Source organism: Trachemys scripta, chromosome 7 (assembly GCF_013100865.1).
Source record: "Trachemys scripta elegans isolate TJP31775 chromosome 7, CAS_Tse_1.0, whole genome shotgun sequence".
Taxonomy (NCBI): domain Eukaryota; kingdom Metazoa; phylum Chordata; order Testudines; family Emydidae; genus Trachemys; species Trachemys scripta.
In genome coordinates this window covers 33,103,151-33,119,522 of record NC_048304.1, presented here as the reverse complement: position 1 = coordinate 33,119,522, position 16,372 = coordinate 33,103,151, and the positions used below count along the sequence as shown (strand labels likewise).

The following is a 16,372-nucleotide window of genomic DNA, read 5'->3' as shown; positions in this document are numbered from 1 at the left end:
CTGGAAGCTCAGTGCCACGGGGCGATGGGGAGGGCAGGCGGCTCGGCGCAGCGGGGAGATGGGGAGTGCAGGCATATCGACACCGGGGGGAGATGGGGTGGGCAGGCGGCTCGGCGCTGGGGAGGTGGGGGTGAGTGGGGAGATCACGCTGCTTGGTGCTGGGGGTGGGGGCAGGCAGCTCAGCATCGGAGGGTGTGTGTGGAGTTCTGACTGACCCATGGGGATGAGAAGGACTCTTGGGGGATCTGCATCCAGCGGCAGGCATTGGGGCTCTGGGGAGGGCTGCCTTTGGCAGCGCCAACATGGGTTCGGCAGCTCCGGGGTGGTCAGCGGGGACAGGCCCCGCACCTACCTCCCTGTCCCTTTCCCCAGGTGGGAGCGGTTCCGCACTCTGGCCGACCAGAAGAAGGCTGCGCTGACCTCGGCCCTGAACATTCAGAACTACTACCTGGAGTGCAATGAGACCAAGTCTTGGATGAGGGAGAAGACCAAGGTGATCGAGTCGACGCAGGAGCTGGGCAATGACCTGGCGGGTGTCATGGCACTGCAGAGGAAGCTGGCGGGCATGGAGCGGGACCTGGAGGCCATCCAGGGCAAGGTGTTGGACCTGCAGGGGGAGGCGGCCGCGCTGGCAGCTGAGCACCCAAGCCAGGCGACGCCCATCCTAGACCAGCTTGCGGACATCAAGGCCGTGTGGGCCGAGCTGCGTGAGACCATGCGGCGGCGTGAGGAGTCGCTGGGGGAGGCCAGCAAGCTGCAGGGCTTCCTGCGCGACCTGGATGACTTCCAGGCTTGGCTGTCACGGACACAGACGGCTGTGGCCTCTGAGGATGTGCCGGCCACCCTGGCCGAGGCCGAGCAGCTGCTGAGCCAGCATGAGAGCATCCGTAACGAGATTGAGCACTACAAGGACGACTACCAGAGCATGCGAGCCATGGGTCAGGAGGTGACCCAGGGCCAGACCGATGCGCAGTACATGTTCCTGCAGCAACGCCTACAGGCCCTGGACACTGGCTGGAAGGAGCTGGGCCAGATGTGGGAGAACAGGCACCACCTGCTGTCCCAGGCCTATAGCTTCCAGCTCTTCCTGCGGGACACCAAGCAGGTGGAGGGTGTGCTCAGCAACCAGGTGAGGCTGGGGCGACCGGCATGCCTAGGGGGAGGCTGGTTCTTGTCCTGGAGCTAGGACAGGCCCATGCAGCCCAGTATGCCACCCCCATTTCTGGCCCGGATCAGACCCATGGGGCCATCCAGTCCAGTATTCCCCCCAACATCTGATCAGTCTCCTGGACCTATCCAGCTTGGTCTTCCCCTCCATCCCCCCATTCCAGTTGTCCCAGACCTCCACGCAAATCCCCATCACTGTATTAGTCCCCCAGGACCCCCAATCACCCCATCCCCACTCACCCCTAGCAGTCTCAGTACCTCTCCATCCCACTGGCCCCTAGTTTCCTCCCTTGGGGTCTCCATTTCACACAGGGCAGGGGCCTGGGACAATGGCCAAACCGTGCCCAGTGCCATGCCTGTGTGCGGCTCGCCCCTACAGGAGTACGTGCTGTCCCACACTGAGATGCCCAGCACCCTGCAAGGGGCAGAGGCTTCCATTAAGAAGCATGAAGATTTCATGACCACCATGGAGGCCAATGGGGAGAAGATCAAAGGGCTGGTGGATGCCGGGCGGAAGCTGATTGTGGGGGACAGCGTCCATGCAGACAAAGTCCAGGAGAAGGTTGACTCCATCGATGGCAGGTGAGAACCCAGTTCCCCAGGGCTTCTGGGAACCCTGTTGTGTCATTGTTGTCTGGGATGGGGGGTGGGTCTAGTGGGTTAGAGCAGGGAGTCTGGGTTCTATCCCCAGCTCTGTGATTTAGGACAGCTCTCCTTCCCCCTGGAGTTAAAAAGGGAGGACGATACTGAGATTAACGATTGTGATGAGCTAGGAGCTCCTCCCTTGGCCAGAGCCAGGCAAACCTGCCCCAGGAGGTCAGAACAGCCTGTAGGACAGATCTCAGCTTGCCCTGTTCAGAGAGTACAAGTTGCTAGTGCCTGAGGCAACGGGGAGTCCTCATGAACCAAGGCAGTGCTGGCACTATGACATACAGAGCACAGGCCCCATCTCACCCTGCAGGTGAGTGTCCCATGAGCCTCTGCTTTCCCACCCCAGGCACAAGCGGAATCGGGATGCCGCCAATGAGCTGCTGCGGCGGCTGCGGGATAACCGGGAGTTGCAGCACTTCCTGCAGGACTGCCAGGAGGTGAGTGGGGCTGGGGACCGGGGGATGCGGGGGCGGGGCAAGGGGGCCATGGGTCTGGGGATCCTCACTCTGTCCTCTGCCTCCCCACCAGCTCACCCTATGGATCAATGAGAAGATGCTGACAGCCCAGGACATGTCGTATGACGAGGCCCGCAACCTGCACACCAAGTGGCAGAAGCACCAGGCCTTCACGGCTGAGCTGGCTTCCAACAAGGACTGGCTGGACAAGATCGAGAAGGTGGGGGAGGCTGGAGTATGGGAAACTGTGGACCCCCACATGGCTACACCCAAACACCGTGGCCCTGTCCCCTTGCCATGGACTCACCACTGGGGCACTGCACCAGCATCAGAGATTTGCCCCTTCACAGTGGACTTGCCACAGCATCATGAACCCGACTCCATGGCCACTCCCCAGTGCTATGGACCTGCTCCGTGGCTCTGCCCCCTCTCCATGGACTCATTACCACAGCCTCGCCCTAAGACCATGGTCCTGCCTCTACAGTCCCACCCCTTGCCATGGATCCTCTCACTCATGGACCCTCCCCCTTCTGGTCCCAGAGATGCTGGGGTGTCAGCAGGGCCCCCAGGACTTGTCCCACCAGTTGGGTTGTCTGTGCATGACTGAGCGGGGGAGCTGGGCCTACTGGTCTCTGCTCCTCCTGCCTCACACTGAGCCCCCTGCTGGGATAGGGCTGGCCAGGCCCCTGGAGCAGTGGGGCTAGGTGTTAATGCCCCCCTGAGATGAATGGGGCAGGTCCCCCGTCTCAGAATCCCTGCAGACTCCATGTGACTGTGGTCACATGACTCCAGGAGGCAGGGCATAGGGCTGTAGCAACTTGGCCTTCATCTGGGCTTGGCCATGCCTGCTGGGGCCCAAAGACCCTACAGCACACGCAGGGCCCTGTCCCCCTAACCAGTGCTCTGGGTCCCCGACAGGAGGGGCAGCAGTTAATGGTGGAGAAGCCGGAGCTGGAGCCAGTGGTGAAGGAGAAGCTGGGCAGCCTCCACCGTCTATGGGATGAGCTAGAGTCCACCACCAAGACCAAGGCCCAGTGCCTCTTTGACGCCAACCGGGCCGAGCTCTTCACCCAGAGCTGCTCCGCCCTGGAGGCCTGGCTGGCTGGGCTGCAGGCCCAGCTCCAGTCTGATGACTACGGCAAGGACCTGACCAGCGTCAACATCCTGCTGAAGAAGCAACAGGTCTGGGGTGGTGGGTGCAATAGAGGGGAGGGCAGCCTAGATTCTTGGGGTGAGGGATGATGGACTCCAAGATGACCCAAAATTCCAGGTCCCAAAGGCCCGTGAGGTATGGCAGACCCTGGCCATCCGACCCTCTCAATCCCAGAACCCATTCTCCTATTTCCAAGGCCTTGGGTATCCCCCGTCAGAGGGAGCCCACTCCATCGGCCACTGCCCTGGAGAACCCTAGACTGGCCCTGTCCCTGATACCACCCCTTCCATGCACCATGGCTCAGAGGTGGGACTGATTACCTGCAGGATCCCCAAGCACCATGGGGAAGCAGAGGGGGACCTGTGGCTGCATCACACCAGTGGGGAGAAGGGCCAGACTCCCTGCTCCCATTGGGGTGGGGCTCTCTGCTGGAGTCCCCCAGGCTGTAACACTCCTCTGCCCCTCAGATGCTGGAGAACCAAATGGACGTGCGGGAGAAGGAGGTGGAGGCCATCCAGTCGCAGGCGCTGGCCCTGAGCCAGGAGGACGCCAATACGGCCGAGGTGGAAGGCAAGTTCCGGGCAGTGGAGGAGAAGTTCCTGGACCTACGGGGCCCGCTGGAGGAGCGCTGCCACAAGCTGCTGGCCTCCAAGGAGGAGCACCAGTTCAACCGTGACCTGGAGGACGAGATCGTGAGTCCCAGGCAGTTGCAGGCAGCGCTGCCATGGGGGAGAGGACGGGAATGAGAACCAGCCCTAGAGGCTGCTGCCTTTTACTCCATGGGTCTCAGCCTAGAATTACAGGAGTGCAGAGCCCCATTGCTGCACCCAGCACTCCCCCGTGCCAGGGAGCAAGGTAGGGGGCATCTAGGCTGGGTTTCTTCTGCAGGCCACTGTGCCCCCTGGACAGTATTGGAGCTTAATGATGGGTCCCTATCAGGGACTAGCACTAAGCCCTGGGTCTCTAATGGGGCAGATCCGAGTCTCAGTTATGGAGCCACACTGCCTTTCAGAATGAATGTGCTAGATCTTTGGGCTTGGCCTTGCTGCCGCGCTCTGCACTCCCCTCCAGAACCAGAGACAGAGCCCACGCCCCTCCCAGGGTTCAGGAGAAAACCCAGGAGTCCTGACTCCCAGCCCAACTGTTCCAGCCCACTACACCTCATGCCCCTCCCAGAGCCAGGGAGAGAACCCAGGAGTCCTGCCTCCCAGTGTTCTAGTGCTGTTGAACAAATAGAGCTCTCACTGGCTAAGTGTGAGTCTCCATCCCCCTCCAGTGGCCAGTCCCTGCTATACCTGCCGGTGATGCCCTTTAGCTTCAGCAGTGGGGCTCTGTGCAGCATATGTGGGGGTCCCACCCTGGCTGGTGACAAGTGGATGGGGTGGGGGGTCAGGCTGGGTCCACGGGATGGACTTTTGCGTGGGAGGGAAATTTTTTTTAAACTGGGAAATTCCATTAATCCCCCACCCCGATATTCAGACTTGCAATGTTGAGGGGGAGGGGCTGCCAGGTTTGAGGTTGCCCATGCATGGATCCCCTTGCAGCCCCTGTCCCATGCAACATCCCCCTCTCTGTGTGCTCCCCGTGCAGCCCCCATGCATCCCCCTATCCTGCACACACCCCATGCATCCCCCACCCTGTGCAGACCCCCATGTGCACCCCCCGTGAAGTCCCCATGCATCTCCCACCCTGCACAGTTCTCCCTGCATCCCCTACTGTGTGCCCACTGTGAACCCCCCATGCAGTCCCCCCATGTGCCCCTCATGTGCCCCTGACCCTGCTCCACATTGTGCTTTCAGCTGTGGGTGAGGGAGCGGATGCCCATGGCCATCTCCACCGACCATGGCAAGGACCTGCCCACCGTCCAGCTGCTGATAAAGAAGAACCAGGTGTGGTGCCAGGCTGGGGAGGGACTGGAGGGCTGGAGTCTGCTCACCCCACTCAGTGCTAGAGGTGCTCCCTACCTCATGCGGGCTTGACAAGGCAGGAGTAGGGGGTTGGGGGAATATGAAAGCAGGAGGGGGGTGGGGGAGAGTTGGCATGGGGGGGGTGAATTGGGGGAGGGTCAGAAGAGTAGTGAGGCCTGGGAGTGGACGTACCATGACCCCCCCTTCCTCTCTGCTCCCAGACTCTACTGAAAGAGCACTCTGAAGGCTGGGGAGGGTCAGGAGCGGGAGGGCTCAGCATAGGGGAGAGGGTGATGGCCACATTCTGACCCCCCTTGCCCATGATCCCTGCCCCAGACCCTGCAGAAGGAGATCCAGGGCCATGAGCCGCGCGTGGAGGAGCTGCTGGGGCGGCGGGCAGGGCTGGCGCGCTGCGGGCCCGTGGAGCGGGTGGAAGAGCTGCGGGAGGCCTGGCGGGAGCTGAGGCACCAGGCGGAGCTGCGGCACCAGCGCCTGGAGCGGGCACACGCTGCCCAGCAGTTCTACTTCGATGTGGCTGAAGCCGAGGCCTGGATGGGCGAGCAGGAGCTGCACATGATGTCCCAGGAGAAGGCCAAGGTCTGGGGGAAAGGGAGTGGAGCCCGCCCCCATGGGAACCAGGTGTACCCCTACACCCACTAGGTGGCCCCCCCACGCAACTGTTGTGCACGATGTCCCAAGAAAAGGCAAAGGTGTGCGGGGGGCACAGAGCCCAGTCTGCCCCACCCCCTCTCTGCCTGTGAGAGCCCCCTTGCTCCCTGATACCCAGGGGAGCCGGGGTGCCTCTCACTTGGTGGGTGCCACCCCCTGGCCACAGAAGCTGCACATGATGTCTCAGGAGAAGGCTGAGGTCTGGGGTCATGGACCCCACCCTGCTCCTGGATGTCTTGCGTCCACCCTGACCCACACACACCTGTGAAAGCCAGTGGGCCTGTGAGAGCTGAGTGACCCTCAGCCTGACCACCGTCCTAGGAGCTGGGGACAGCCCTGCCCACCCGCTCCCTTTGTCCCTGCATCCTGGCACCTGCGTCCATCCCCCCCTTTGCCCCTGTGTCATGGCATCCTCCATCCCTCTCTGATGCCTGGTGTCCGGCACCCACAGGACGAGCTGATTGCCCAGGCCATGGTGAAGAAGCACCTGGTGATGGAGCAGGCACTGGATGACTACGCCCAGACCATCCACCAGCTCTCCAACCAGAGCCGCGACATGGTGGCCAGTGAGCACCCAGAAAGGTAAGACCCCCCGCGTGCCCCTTCCCCCCCACAGTGGGCACAGATCCAGGTCCCATGGCCCTGTGCTACTGGGGGGCAGTGAGTCCATAGCTTCCCATGGGTTGCCAGGAGCCCAGTCCAAAGCTCTGTCCCTCCGCCCCGCTGAGCCCAAGTTGTCCCCTCAGCTGGGCCTGAGCCTGGCTGAATGCTGCTTGTGCCTGCATCACAGACCTTGTGGCCCAACGCTCTCTGCCCAGGCACCACTCGCCATGGCTGCGCATGGAGAGAGGGGCACCATGGCTGTCCAGGGGAGATCAGATCTGGAACCTACAGTCCCTCTTGCTTGGGATAGAGGCGGGGACTCCCTTAGCAACATGGCCCCCTTCCTCCTGTTTGGCATGGCCCACCCCAACCCTGGCACAGCCCCGTCGAGCGTGGCATGGCCCATTCCAGCACAGCCCCTACAGCATGGGACCCCCCAGCCTCTTGGGCAGCAGATTAGCCCCAGGGCTTTCCCAGCTCTTGGGCCCCTGCTCCCTGGCAGTGCTGCCATTTCCAGTCGGCGAGGGGCAGGCACCGCCCTGTGGCTCAAGTGGCTCTTCCCCCTGCAGTGAGCGGCTCACCCTGCGCCAGGGCCAGGTGGACAAGCTGTACGCCAGCCTGAAGGACCTGGCAGAGGAGCGGCGGGGGAAGCTGCAGGAGCACCAGCGCCTCTGCCAGCTCAAGCGTGACGTGGATGACCTGGAGCAGTGGATCTCGGAGCGCGAGGTGGTGGCTGCCTCCCACGAGCTGGGGCAGGACTACGAGCATGTGACTGTGAGTGCCCGGTGCTGAGCAGGGGGAGCTAGACTGGTCCCTGCTGGGCCATGTCAGTCTGAAGTGGGCTAGACTGGTCCACGCTGAGCTATCCTGCTCTGTACTGGGTGATACTGGTCACTCTGGACTGAGATAGACTGGTCCATGCTGAGCCATCCCAGTCTCCGCTAGGCTGGGCTCCTGTGCAGTCTGGTGCCAGAGCCCGGCTGGCTACCCAGTGTGGCGTAGCCTCTGTGCAGCACTAGCCGAGGTAGCCCTACATGGAGCCCAGCTGGAGCAGCCTCATGTGCCTGGAGCCCATCACCTCCCTCAGTGCCCCTCCCACCCCTCAAGCCCGTCCTTTCTCCTGTCTGCCCTTTCCTGACCCCATCCAAACCCCCTCTCCTACTCCCCCGAGACCTGGGTCCCATCACTGTCCCCAGCAGGCCCGTGGCCTTCCTGACCCTTCTCTTTCCCCAGATGCTGCGGGACAAGTTCCGGGAGTTCTCCCGTGACACCAGTAACATTGGGCAGGAGCGCGTGGACGCCGTGAACCTGCTGGCGGATGAGCTGATCTCGTCAGGGCACTCGGAGAACGCCACCATTGCCGAGTGGAAGGACGGGCTCAACGATGCGTGGGCCGACCTGCTAGAGCTCATCGACACCCGCAGCCAGATGCTGGCAGCTTCCTACGAGCTGCACCGCTTCTACCACGATGCTCGCCAGACACTGGCCCAGGTGCAACACAAGCAGAAGCAGCTGCCCGACGAGGTGGGGCGCGACCTGAATACGGCCGAGGCCATGCAGCGCATGCACTCAGCCTACGAGCATGACATCCAGGCACTCAGCGCACAGGTACTGCCAGCCGCAGGGGAGAGGGGGATGGTGGCAGGGTCTGCGGCGGCGGGAGGGGAACCGTGTGGGATGGGGAGGGGATGTGGGGTAGGATCTGGTGTGGGGAAGGGGAGGGGAGCAGGGAATCCTGGGGGCAGGATCTGGGGGGTCTGGGGCAGAGGAGGAGAACAAGATGGGACAAGGGGACAGGGCATGGGGTAGGGAAAGGGAGATGGGCAGGATGGAGTGTGGGGCAGTGTCAGGGATTCCTCTCTCTACACACACTTCCCCCATGAATGGGAAGGGCGGCATGGGGTGGGGGCAGGATGCCACTCTGATCCCTGGCTCCCCAGGTGAAACAGGTGCAAGAGGATGCGACGCGGCTGCAGAAGGCCTACGCGGGTGAGAAGGCCGATGACATCCGGCGGCACGAGCAGGCCGTGAGCGAGGCCTGGGCCGAGCTGCTGAGCAGCAGCCAAGGCCGCCGGCAGCTGCTGCTCGACACCGTGGACAAGTTCCGCTTCTTCAAGATGGTGCGAGACCTGATGCTGTGGATGGACGGGGTGCACCTGCAGATTGACGCCCAGGAGAAGCCCAGGTGAGCAGGGCGCCCCCAGAGCATGGACTGGGATATCCCAGCCCAGACTGGCATGGCCCAGTGTAGGTCAGTATAGCTCAGCATAGCTCACCCAACCTTGCAGAGACTGTGATGGCTCAGTATGGACCAGACTGACCAGTATTGCCCAGCACAGGCCAATATAGCTCAGCATGGCCCAGTCTATCCCAGTTCAGATTGACATGGCCAAGCACAGACCAGTATAGCTCAGGACAGACTGGCCAGGCCTCCACCCCTGCCAGCATGGGCCAGTGGACACAGGTCTGGAGACTGGAGGGCATCGCCTGGGCCCAGCTGGCAAGTAGGGAGTGGGGGTCTGTTTGCCAGCTCAGCCATGCTGCAGGGTACCTCCTTTTCCTCCTGCCCCAGGGACGTGTCCTCAGCTGACCTGGTCATCAAGAACCACCAAGGGATCAAGGCTGAGGTGGAGGCCCGGACGGACAGCTTTAATGCCTGCATAGCCATGGGCACCGCCCTGCTGGACAAGGGCCACTACGCTTCTGACAAGGTGAGACCCCCCAGGCAACACCCCCCATGCCCCTGCCACCCCAGCACTGCCCTCTGACACTGCCCTCAGGTGTTGTGTGGACCGGGTGTCTTGGGTCCCCTCTAGTTCATACCCACACCTCTATGCTGGGATCCAGGTCAGGATCCTCTCCAGTGTGTTCCCAAGTCATCCCCCAAAATGCCCCTCTCCTCCGTGGGGTTTACATCCCCCATTGCGATCCATTCCTCACCCCCAATCATTTGACTGGGCCCTAGTTCCTAGCAGTGGAACCATGTGACCAACACAAGCGTGGTGGTTCCTCCAGGGTGGGCCCCCCACTTTCCTGAGCTAGCCCCTCTGCTCAGATTTCAGAGAAGCTGGCCCAGCTGCAAGAGCAGCGCAAGGAGATCGGAGACCGGTGGCAGGAGAAGATGGACTGGCTGCAGATTGGTTAGTGAGAAGAAGGGGCAGGGAAGGGAAGGGACTCTGTGTGTCGGGAGGGCACCAAGGAGGGAAAGGGGCAGCAGCACAGGTATAGGGTTGAATCTGATGTGGTAGAGTGCAGAGGGGAGATCCGTACTCCTAGCTTCTATTCCCAGCACCATGAGGGGAATGGGGTCTAGTGGGTTGCTGGGGGCTGGCAGCTTGGAATTCTGGGCTCCTGTGCCCGGCACTGCCCCACCCATCTGGGCTGTCCCCCTGCAGTTATGGAGGTGCTGATGTTTGGGCGCGACGCCAGCATGGCTGAGGCCTGGCTGTCCAGCCAGGAGCCTATTGTGCGCTCAGCTGAGCTGGGCGGGAACGTGGACGAGGTGGAGAATCTCATCAAGAGGCACGAGGGCTTCCAGAAGTTGGCTGCTGCCTGGGAGGAGCGCTTCCTGGCACTGGAAAAGCTCACCACGGTGAGAGCCCTGCCTGGGGTTGGGGGGCCTTTGGTGTGTGCCCAGGGCGGGGGTGCTGCACCCCCACACGTGGCCTCCTGAGGCCCTTGGCTTTGCCTTGGTGGGACACTGCCCGCCCACACAGCTCCCTGTGCTCTTCCCGAGCCCTGGCCCAGGGTGGGGATGTCTCCATGGGCCTGAGGTAGCGCTGGGTTTGCCACAGAGGCCACCAACTGGAACTAAGGCCTGAGACCCACCCAACTTGGTGAATAGAGTCTCCAATGGGTGTGTTTGTGTTGAGTCTGTATGATGGATCAGAACCAGAACTCTGGATCTGGACTCCTGCCCTGGAGCGGGTCTGATCTGAGTTCTGCCCCTTGGGCCTGTCTCTGCCAAGCCAATAAGAGCCGCAGTCCCAATTCTGGAGCACCTTTCACTCTGAGGAGGTGTCAATCCCAGCTTTGCCCCTCAGGGCCTATCTCGTATAGGTCAGACCCCTGGACTCTCTTGAGTTGTGGGCAGCTCAGCCACTGCGGTTCATCTCTTGCCAAATGGATCAGAACTGGAACCTCAGTTTGGAATGCTTTGGCACTGGGGGCAGGTTCCCAGCTCTGCCCCTGGGCGCCCACCTTGATATGGATCAGAACCAGACCCAGACCCCTGGTTGGTGCCCTATGGAACTGCCACTCCCCACCCCAAGCCCTGCACTGTGCCATGTGGAGGCATGCCCCTGGCCTGCGTGCCCAGCCTGGGGGCCTTGTCAGGAGGGACTGGGCTGTTCCATCTCTGTGTGCCCCTCTCCCCTGCAGCTGGAGGAGAAGGAGCGGCTGCGGCAGGAGGAGGAGGAGAGGAGGAAGAGGCGGCCTCCAACACCACCTGAGCCAGAGCCCGAGGTCACGGTGCAGCCAGTGCTGCTCCCTGACAGCCAGCAGGGGCCAGGACTGAGCAATGCTGACGGGTGAGAGCAGAGCCTGGTGCTCTGGGTTGGCATCGAGGGGAGGACAGCATGGGGGAAGAATGGGAAGGGGTCCTGGCATCAGGCAGCATGGGGAGCACAGGCTGGGGGGAAGTCCCAGTAATGGGGGGTACATCCTGGAGTGGCAGCAAGGTTGGTGGTGGTCCTTAGAATCATAGAACATCAGGGTTGGAAGGGACCTGAGGAGGTCATCTAGTCCAACCCCCTGCTCAAAGCAGGACCAATCCCCAGACAGATTTTTGCTCCAAATCCCTAAATGGCCCCCTTAAGGATTGAACTCACAACCCTGGGTTTAGCAGCCCAATGCTCAAACCACTGAGCTATCCCTTCCCCCTTCTCATGGGTCTCCACCAGCCTCTAATGCTCACTCTTGTCCCATTTCCCCCCCCACCCAGGACTTCCACTCTGCAAACCCGTCTCCCAGAGCTGCCTGCTGTGAATGGGATCTACCCTGACTCTGAATCCCCGCAGGTAATGCAGCTTCCCCAGACGCAGCCCCCAGCCAGGGCTGCCTTGGGACCAGAAGGGCCCACAGACAGCAGCTGGGCTAAGGTGCCCAATTCTGGAACAAGGCGTGTGTGTGAGGGGAGATACCAGCCTCTGCCACCTTCAGCCCCATCCACTCCATGTTACAGCTTGGACTCCTGGGTTCTATCCCCAGCTCTGAGAGGGAAGTGGGGTCTGGAGGGGGTCAGCTGGGCTGGTGGGGCAGAGCCTGGAGAGGTGGACAGCTCCCCCAGGCAGGAGGAATCCAGGAGCTGTGCTCCCTGTCACAGACCTGTTCTGTCCCTCCAGATGCCCGAGATGGAGGAGGTGACAAGCGGAGCCCGGCTGGATACTTTGGCCGAGGAGAAGGAGCACAGCCCTGCCCCCTCGCCCAAGGCCCGCACCAAGCTGCCGGCACTCACCCCTGAGCCTGCCCATTCGGCCACGCTGCCGCTCCGATCACCAGACCCCACTGCCCAGGAGCACCTGGAGGGGGCACTGTGCCGCAAGCAGGAGATGGAAGCCCAGGGCAAGAAGGCAGCCAACAGGTGAGAGAAGCTCTGCCCCTTCCTTGACTGGGGGAGCCTGGAGACCACCTGCCAGGGCCTTCAAGGTAGAGCTCTGGGTCTGTGTCATGTTGCCCAGGGCCCTGGATGGTGTCATTGGTGGCTGTGTGCTCCACCTCCCGCCTGCACTGATGGCTCTATCCTACCCCTGGTCCCCTTGCGGTGATGGCTATGTGCTCCCCTGCCAGCTGTGCTGATGGCTCTGAGCTCTTCCCTCTCCCCATGGCTGTTCTGACAGCTCTGTGCTTCCTCCCAAGGTCCTGGCAGAACGTGTACTGTGTCCTGCACAAAGGCAGCCTAGGCTTCTACAAAGATGCCAAGAACGCCAGCCATGGCGTCCCCTACCATGGCGAGGTGCCCATCAGCCTGCAGGGGGCGCAGTGCAACGTGGCACTGGACTACAAGAAACGCAAGCATGTCTTCAAGCTGGGGTAGGAGCGGCCTCTGTGGCAGACACACAGAGTGGGCAGTGGAGGGACTGCAGCCCATGGGTGCAGGGGAGGAGGGAATGCAGTGGAGGGGACTGTGTCAGTATGAGAAGGAGGGGACCTGGTGGAGGGGATAGGCTGAAGGGAACAGGGCACAAGGCAGGGTTTGGCTCAGCCATAGGGAGGTGACATAATGTGTTTTTTTCCTCTCTGCAGGTTGAGTGACGGCAAAGAGTATTTATTCCAGGCCAAGGACGAGGTGAGTCCCTTACGCACCAGGGCGTTGCTTGCCCTGTCCACATGAGGGCACCCCTAGCCTCTGAGCTCCTCCTAGTGCTCCTAGGTTTATGCGCCTGTGTAACCCACACACCTCCTGGGTGTGGTGCTGGCACCGAGACCACTTAGAGATTAATGAGTCTGCTACAGCCTTAGCTAATGGCCGTATGGCTTTTCGCTCATGCAGTGGAGGCTCATGCACTAAGCTCCAGAGGTCCCAGGTTGGATCCCGCCCGCTGAAGACTGGGATCTGTCGGTATTACACGCGCATGCCGCCACCCGCTGGGGGATCAAAGTCTGCCATGCTGTAATGTCTCTCTCTCTAGTGGAGGAGGTCTGGAGGGGGCAGAGGGGGCTAACCCCACAGCCCCTCCTCCATGCACCTGGGGCCAGTAGCCAAACACTGGGTTACAGATTACAGGACTCTCCCAGTCCTTCAGCCTCGCTTGCCAGTGTTCTGGACCTTCTGCCTTGCCCCATTCCAGCCCTAGAGCCCTCCCCCAGATATCCCTGCCCACTCTGCCCTGCCCCCTACCATCCTGAGTTGCATGCTTCCTGTTTTCCACCCTCTCCCAGTCCCTTTGCCTCATCAGCTCTGAATCCTGGGCCCTACCCCAGAGCTCTGCCCAACTCTGTCCCCTCCCAGACTCCCAGATCCACCCTGTCTGTGCCCCAAAGTCCCACCCCTCTTCCTTGACAACCCCCCCGGTGCCCCGCCTCTCCCAGAGCCAGTGCCCTGCCCTCTTTGTGCTCCAGTTCCCTGCCCCAACCCGCGGCTGACAGCTCCTTCTCTTTCCCCCAGGCTGAGATGAGCACCTGGATGCGGGTGATCAATGCCTCGGTGGCCTGCACCCCAACGCCCCAGCAGGACACGGAGGACCCGCCCTCACTCACTGGCAAGGGCATGACGCGGGCCATGAGCATGCCACCCGTGTCCCCCAACAGCACTGCTGAGGTCTCCGTGGCCCTGCGCAGCAAGGACGGCAAGGAGAAGGACCGAGAAAAGAGATTCAGCTTCTTCAAGAAGAAGCAATAGGGTCTGGGGGGCTCACTACTGGGCTGCTGGAGGGGCACTGCCCGGCTATTTAATCCATGGAACTGATGGAAGGACATGGGATGGGACAAGGGGCTCTGCACGGGGGGGCAGGCTCTGGGCTCCAGACGGATCGGAGCAGGGAGTGGAACTCTGGGTCCGAGGTGGGGATGCTGCATTTTAGATTGGTAGCTGTGCTAATGTGACAGTTTGAACCAACCCTCCCACCCTGGGAGCCGCTGCTGACTCCCCCATTCACTAGGGAATACTGGAGTTGCTGGAATGCATCAGCCATGAAGCCAAGCTGGGGAAAACCTCCCTGTGACCTTCTGCACAGGAGAGGAGCAGCATTAGGGTTGTCAGGCTGTGGGGGAAGGGTATTTAGGTTGCCAGGACACAGGCATGGTGGGGGAGGGGCATTTGGGCTGATGCATAAGTGGGGGCATGTTTGACTTGCTTTACTCCCTCCCGTCTCTCTGATCCATGAACCTTCTCTCCTTGCTGCCCCTGTGTCCTGGAGCTGCCCTAGTGTGGGGTGGTACATCTTCCCCCACCCCTTTCCTACAACTGCTCTACATTAGCAGATCCTGTGGCAGGGTCCCTGGTGTATCCGTACCTCAGTGAGGCCCCCACACCTGTGCCCCCTGCTTTGCAGGCAGCCAGACCCTCGCAGGGAAGCTGGACAGGATGGGGATGGGATCAGGTTCCCAGGGCTGGGGCTCTGTCTTTGGAGTGTGGTTATTTTTGCTTGCAAACAGCAGCAGTACCAGGGATTCCCTGCCTGAGGATGCAGACAGCTGTGGCGGGCAGTTCTCTCACTGCCCTTCTCACACTGAGGGCTTTGCTGTCCAAGGTGGGCATGGGATTCCCAGAGGGGCTGAACTCCCCCAAACAATGGACTTCAGAGCGGGGGGGACTCAGTGCTTCTGGCAATCCAGCACCTAACCGCTGGAGAACTGACAAAGGGGGAGCCCTGATCCTCATTGACGGTCGAGGGGGCTGGGCTCCTGGTGTCTCTGGAAATCTCCCTGCTGTGTGGGGCTTTTGAACTGAGACAGGGTGTCTCTCACCAAGCAACCACACTTGGCTAGCAGAATCACTGGGTGGGATCCTCTAGCCAGGGTTAGCCAGGGCAGGCAGAGGTCAGGCTGGATGCTCAGAATTGTCTCCTCTGGCCTGTTAAACAGTTGAGCTAAAAATCCAACCCCTGTTCAGTAGGTGGCTGCCGTTTTGACTTTCCCAATGTTCTAAACCCACTGGGTCTCCAGTCATTCATAGGATTTCCTGGGGTGAATTGGGGGAAAGATTCCCTCCTCCCCAGCAGTGCCCAATCTGGTCTCTTTTTCCACCCACCCCTCCCAAGCCCTGGCTGGTTTCCTTTGCCTTTATTTCCCAGTCTGTGGCCCGGAAATGATTTGTGCCTTCCTGCTACGAGTGGTTGCTCTCTGCCTCCCCTGGTCTTCCCTGTCTAAGGAGAAACCCTACCCCTGCCAGGGTAGGGCACTGTGGCTCCCTCGCCCCTATGACTGTGAAATGAGCCAAGTCTCCTCCCTCTTCTGGGGGCTTGGGGGACAGGCAGTTTGGAACTCGAGGGGTGGGCAGGATTGCAGAACTGGATGGTGGCGGGGCCTGCTTCCTGCAGCGGGAGGCCTGGAAACAAGATGTCGCTGCTGCATTTGGACCCGTGACTTCGCTCCTCGCACCCCCTGGCTGGAACATCCCCTGAGCGCATCCTGGTGATCTTTCTGTGCTTGTGGGAAACATTATTCATGTGTTTGCAGTGGCATCTGTTCCAATTTTTGACAGAAACTCTGAAATAAAAGAGTCTATGTAGAGACCAAGAGGCTTTGTTTCCCAGCAGGAATGGGGACTAGAGCATGTCTGTTCACACAACTTCCTTGGGAGCTGATGGGCATGGCGGGTGCAGTTAATGCAGGAGTATCACACATGCAGCCACGTGGTGTCACAGTGCAAGTGCAACTGGCTCCCAGAACTGTTGCTACACAAATAACTGACGACAATAATGGCATAGTGGCCTGTTGCTAGCTGGAGCGTGCTCAGCTTCCAACCACCGGGTCATATGTGGCCACCACTGGCCATTTACAAGTAGGTTTGGCACGGGGGTGTTGGTTTTTTAAATAATTTTTGGGGATAATATCGATGTTTATTTTAAGCATTTTTTTCTGTTTTTATCCATTTAAATATTCATAGTTGCGGGAGATGATGGAGGGTCAGACATGGGGGTTGGTCAATTATGTAGTAGCAACAGAGGCTGAGATTCAAAAAGCTTTATGAACAGGAGTACTTGTGGCACCTTAGAGACTAACAAATTTATTTGAGCAAAAGCTAATGGCCTGTAGCCCAGGAAAGCTTATGCTCTAATAAATTTGTTAGTCTCTAAGGTGCCACAAGTACTCCTGTTCTTCTTTTT

The 16,372-nt window shown here is 60.6% G+C and overlaps 1 protein-coding gene across 6 annotated transcripts in view; it reads left to right on the top strand.

Moving 5' to 3' along the window:
• SPTBN2 (spectrin beta, non-erythrocytic 2) overlaps positions 1 to 15,782 on the top strand; it is a 56,489-nt gene extending 40,707 nt beyond the window's left edge. For 4 of the 6 annotated variants that reach the window (XM_034775379.1, XM_034775378.1, XM_034775381.1 and 1 more), the window contains 21 exons: positions 373 to 1,129; positions 1,547 to 1,749; positions 2,165 to 2,255; positions 2,347 to 2,493; positions 3,192 to 3,455; positions 3,894 to 4,118; positions 5,226 to 5,315; positions 5,670 to 5,930; positions 6,454 to 6,584; positions 7,175 to 7,379; positions 7,839 to 8,213; positions 8,546 to 8,790; positions 9,178 to 9,316; positions 9,661 to 9,745; positions 10,001 to 10,197; positions 10,986 to 11,134; positions 11,548 to 11,623; positions 11,948 to 12,186; positions 12,462 to 12,635; positions 12,849 to 12,891; positions 13,711 to 13,944. In XM_034775379.1, the coding sequence (XP_034631270.1) occupies positions 373 to 1,129; positions 1,547 to 1,749; positions 2,165 to 2,255; positions 2,347 to 2,493; positions 3,192 to 3,455; positions 3,894 to 4,118; positions 5,226 to 5,315; positions 5,670 to 5,930; positions 6,454 to 6,584; positions 7,175 to 7,379; positions 7,839 to 8,213; positions 8,546 to 8,790; positions 9,178 to 9,316; positions 9,661 to 9,745; positions 10,001 to 10,197; positions 10,986 to 11,134; positions 11,548 to 11,623; positions 11,948 to 12,186; positions 12,462 to 12,635; positions 12,849 to 12,891; positions 13,711 to 13,944 (4,330 nt within the window). Of the gene's footprint in view, positions 1 to 372; positions 1,130 to 1,546; positions 1,750 to 2,164; positions 2,256 to 2,346; positions 2,494 to 3,191; positions 3,456 to 3,893; positions 4,119 to 5,225; positions 5,316 to 5,669; positions 5,931 to 6,453; positions 6,585 to 7,174; positions 7,380 to 7,838; positions 8,214 to 8,545; positions 8,791 to 9,177; positions 9,317 to 9,660; positions 9,746 to 10,000; positions 10,198 to 10,985; positions 11,135 to 11,547; positions 11,624 to 11,947; positions 12,187 to 12,461; positions 12,636 to 12,848; positions 12,892 to 13,710 lie in introns of all 6 variants that reach the window. The other 2 variants (XM_034775382.1, XM_034775383.1) reach the window with 1 other exon arrangement.
• The last annotated feature ends 590 nt before the right edge of the window (positions 15,783 to 16,372 follow it).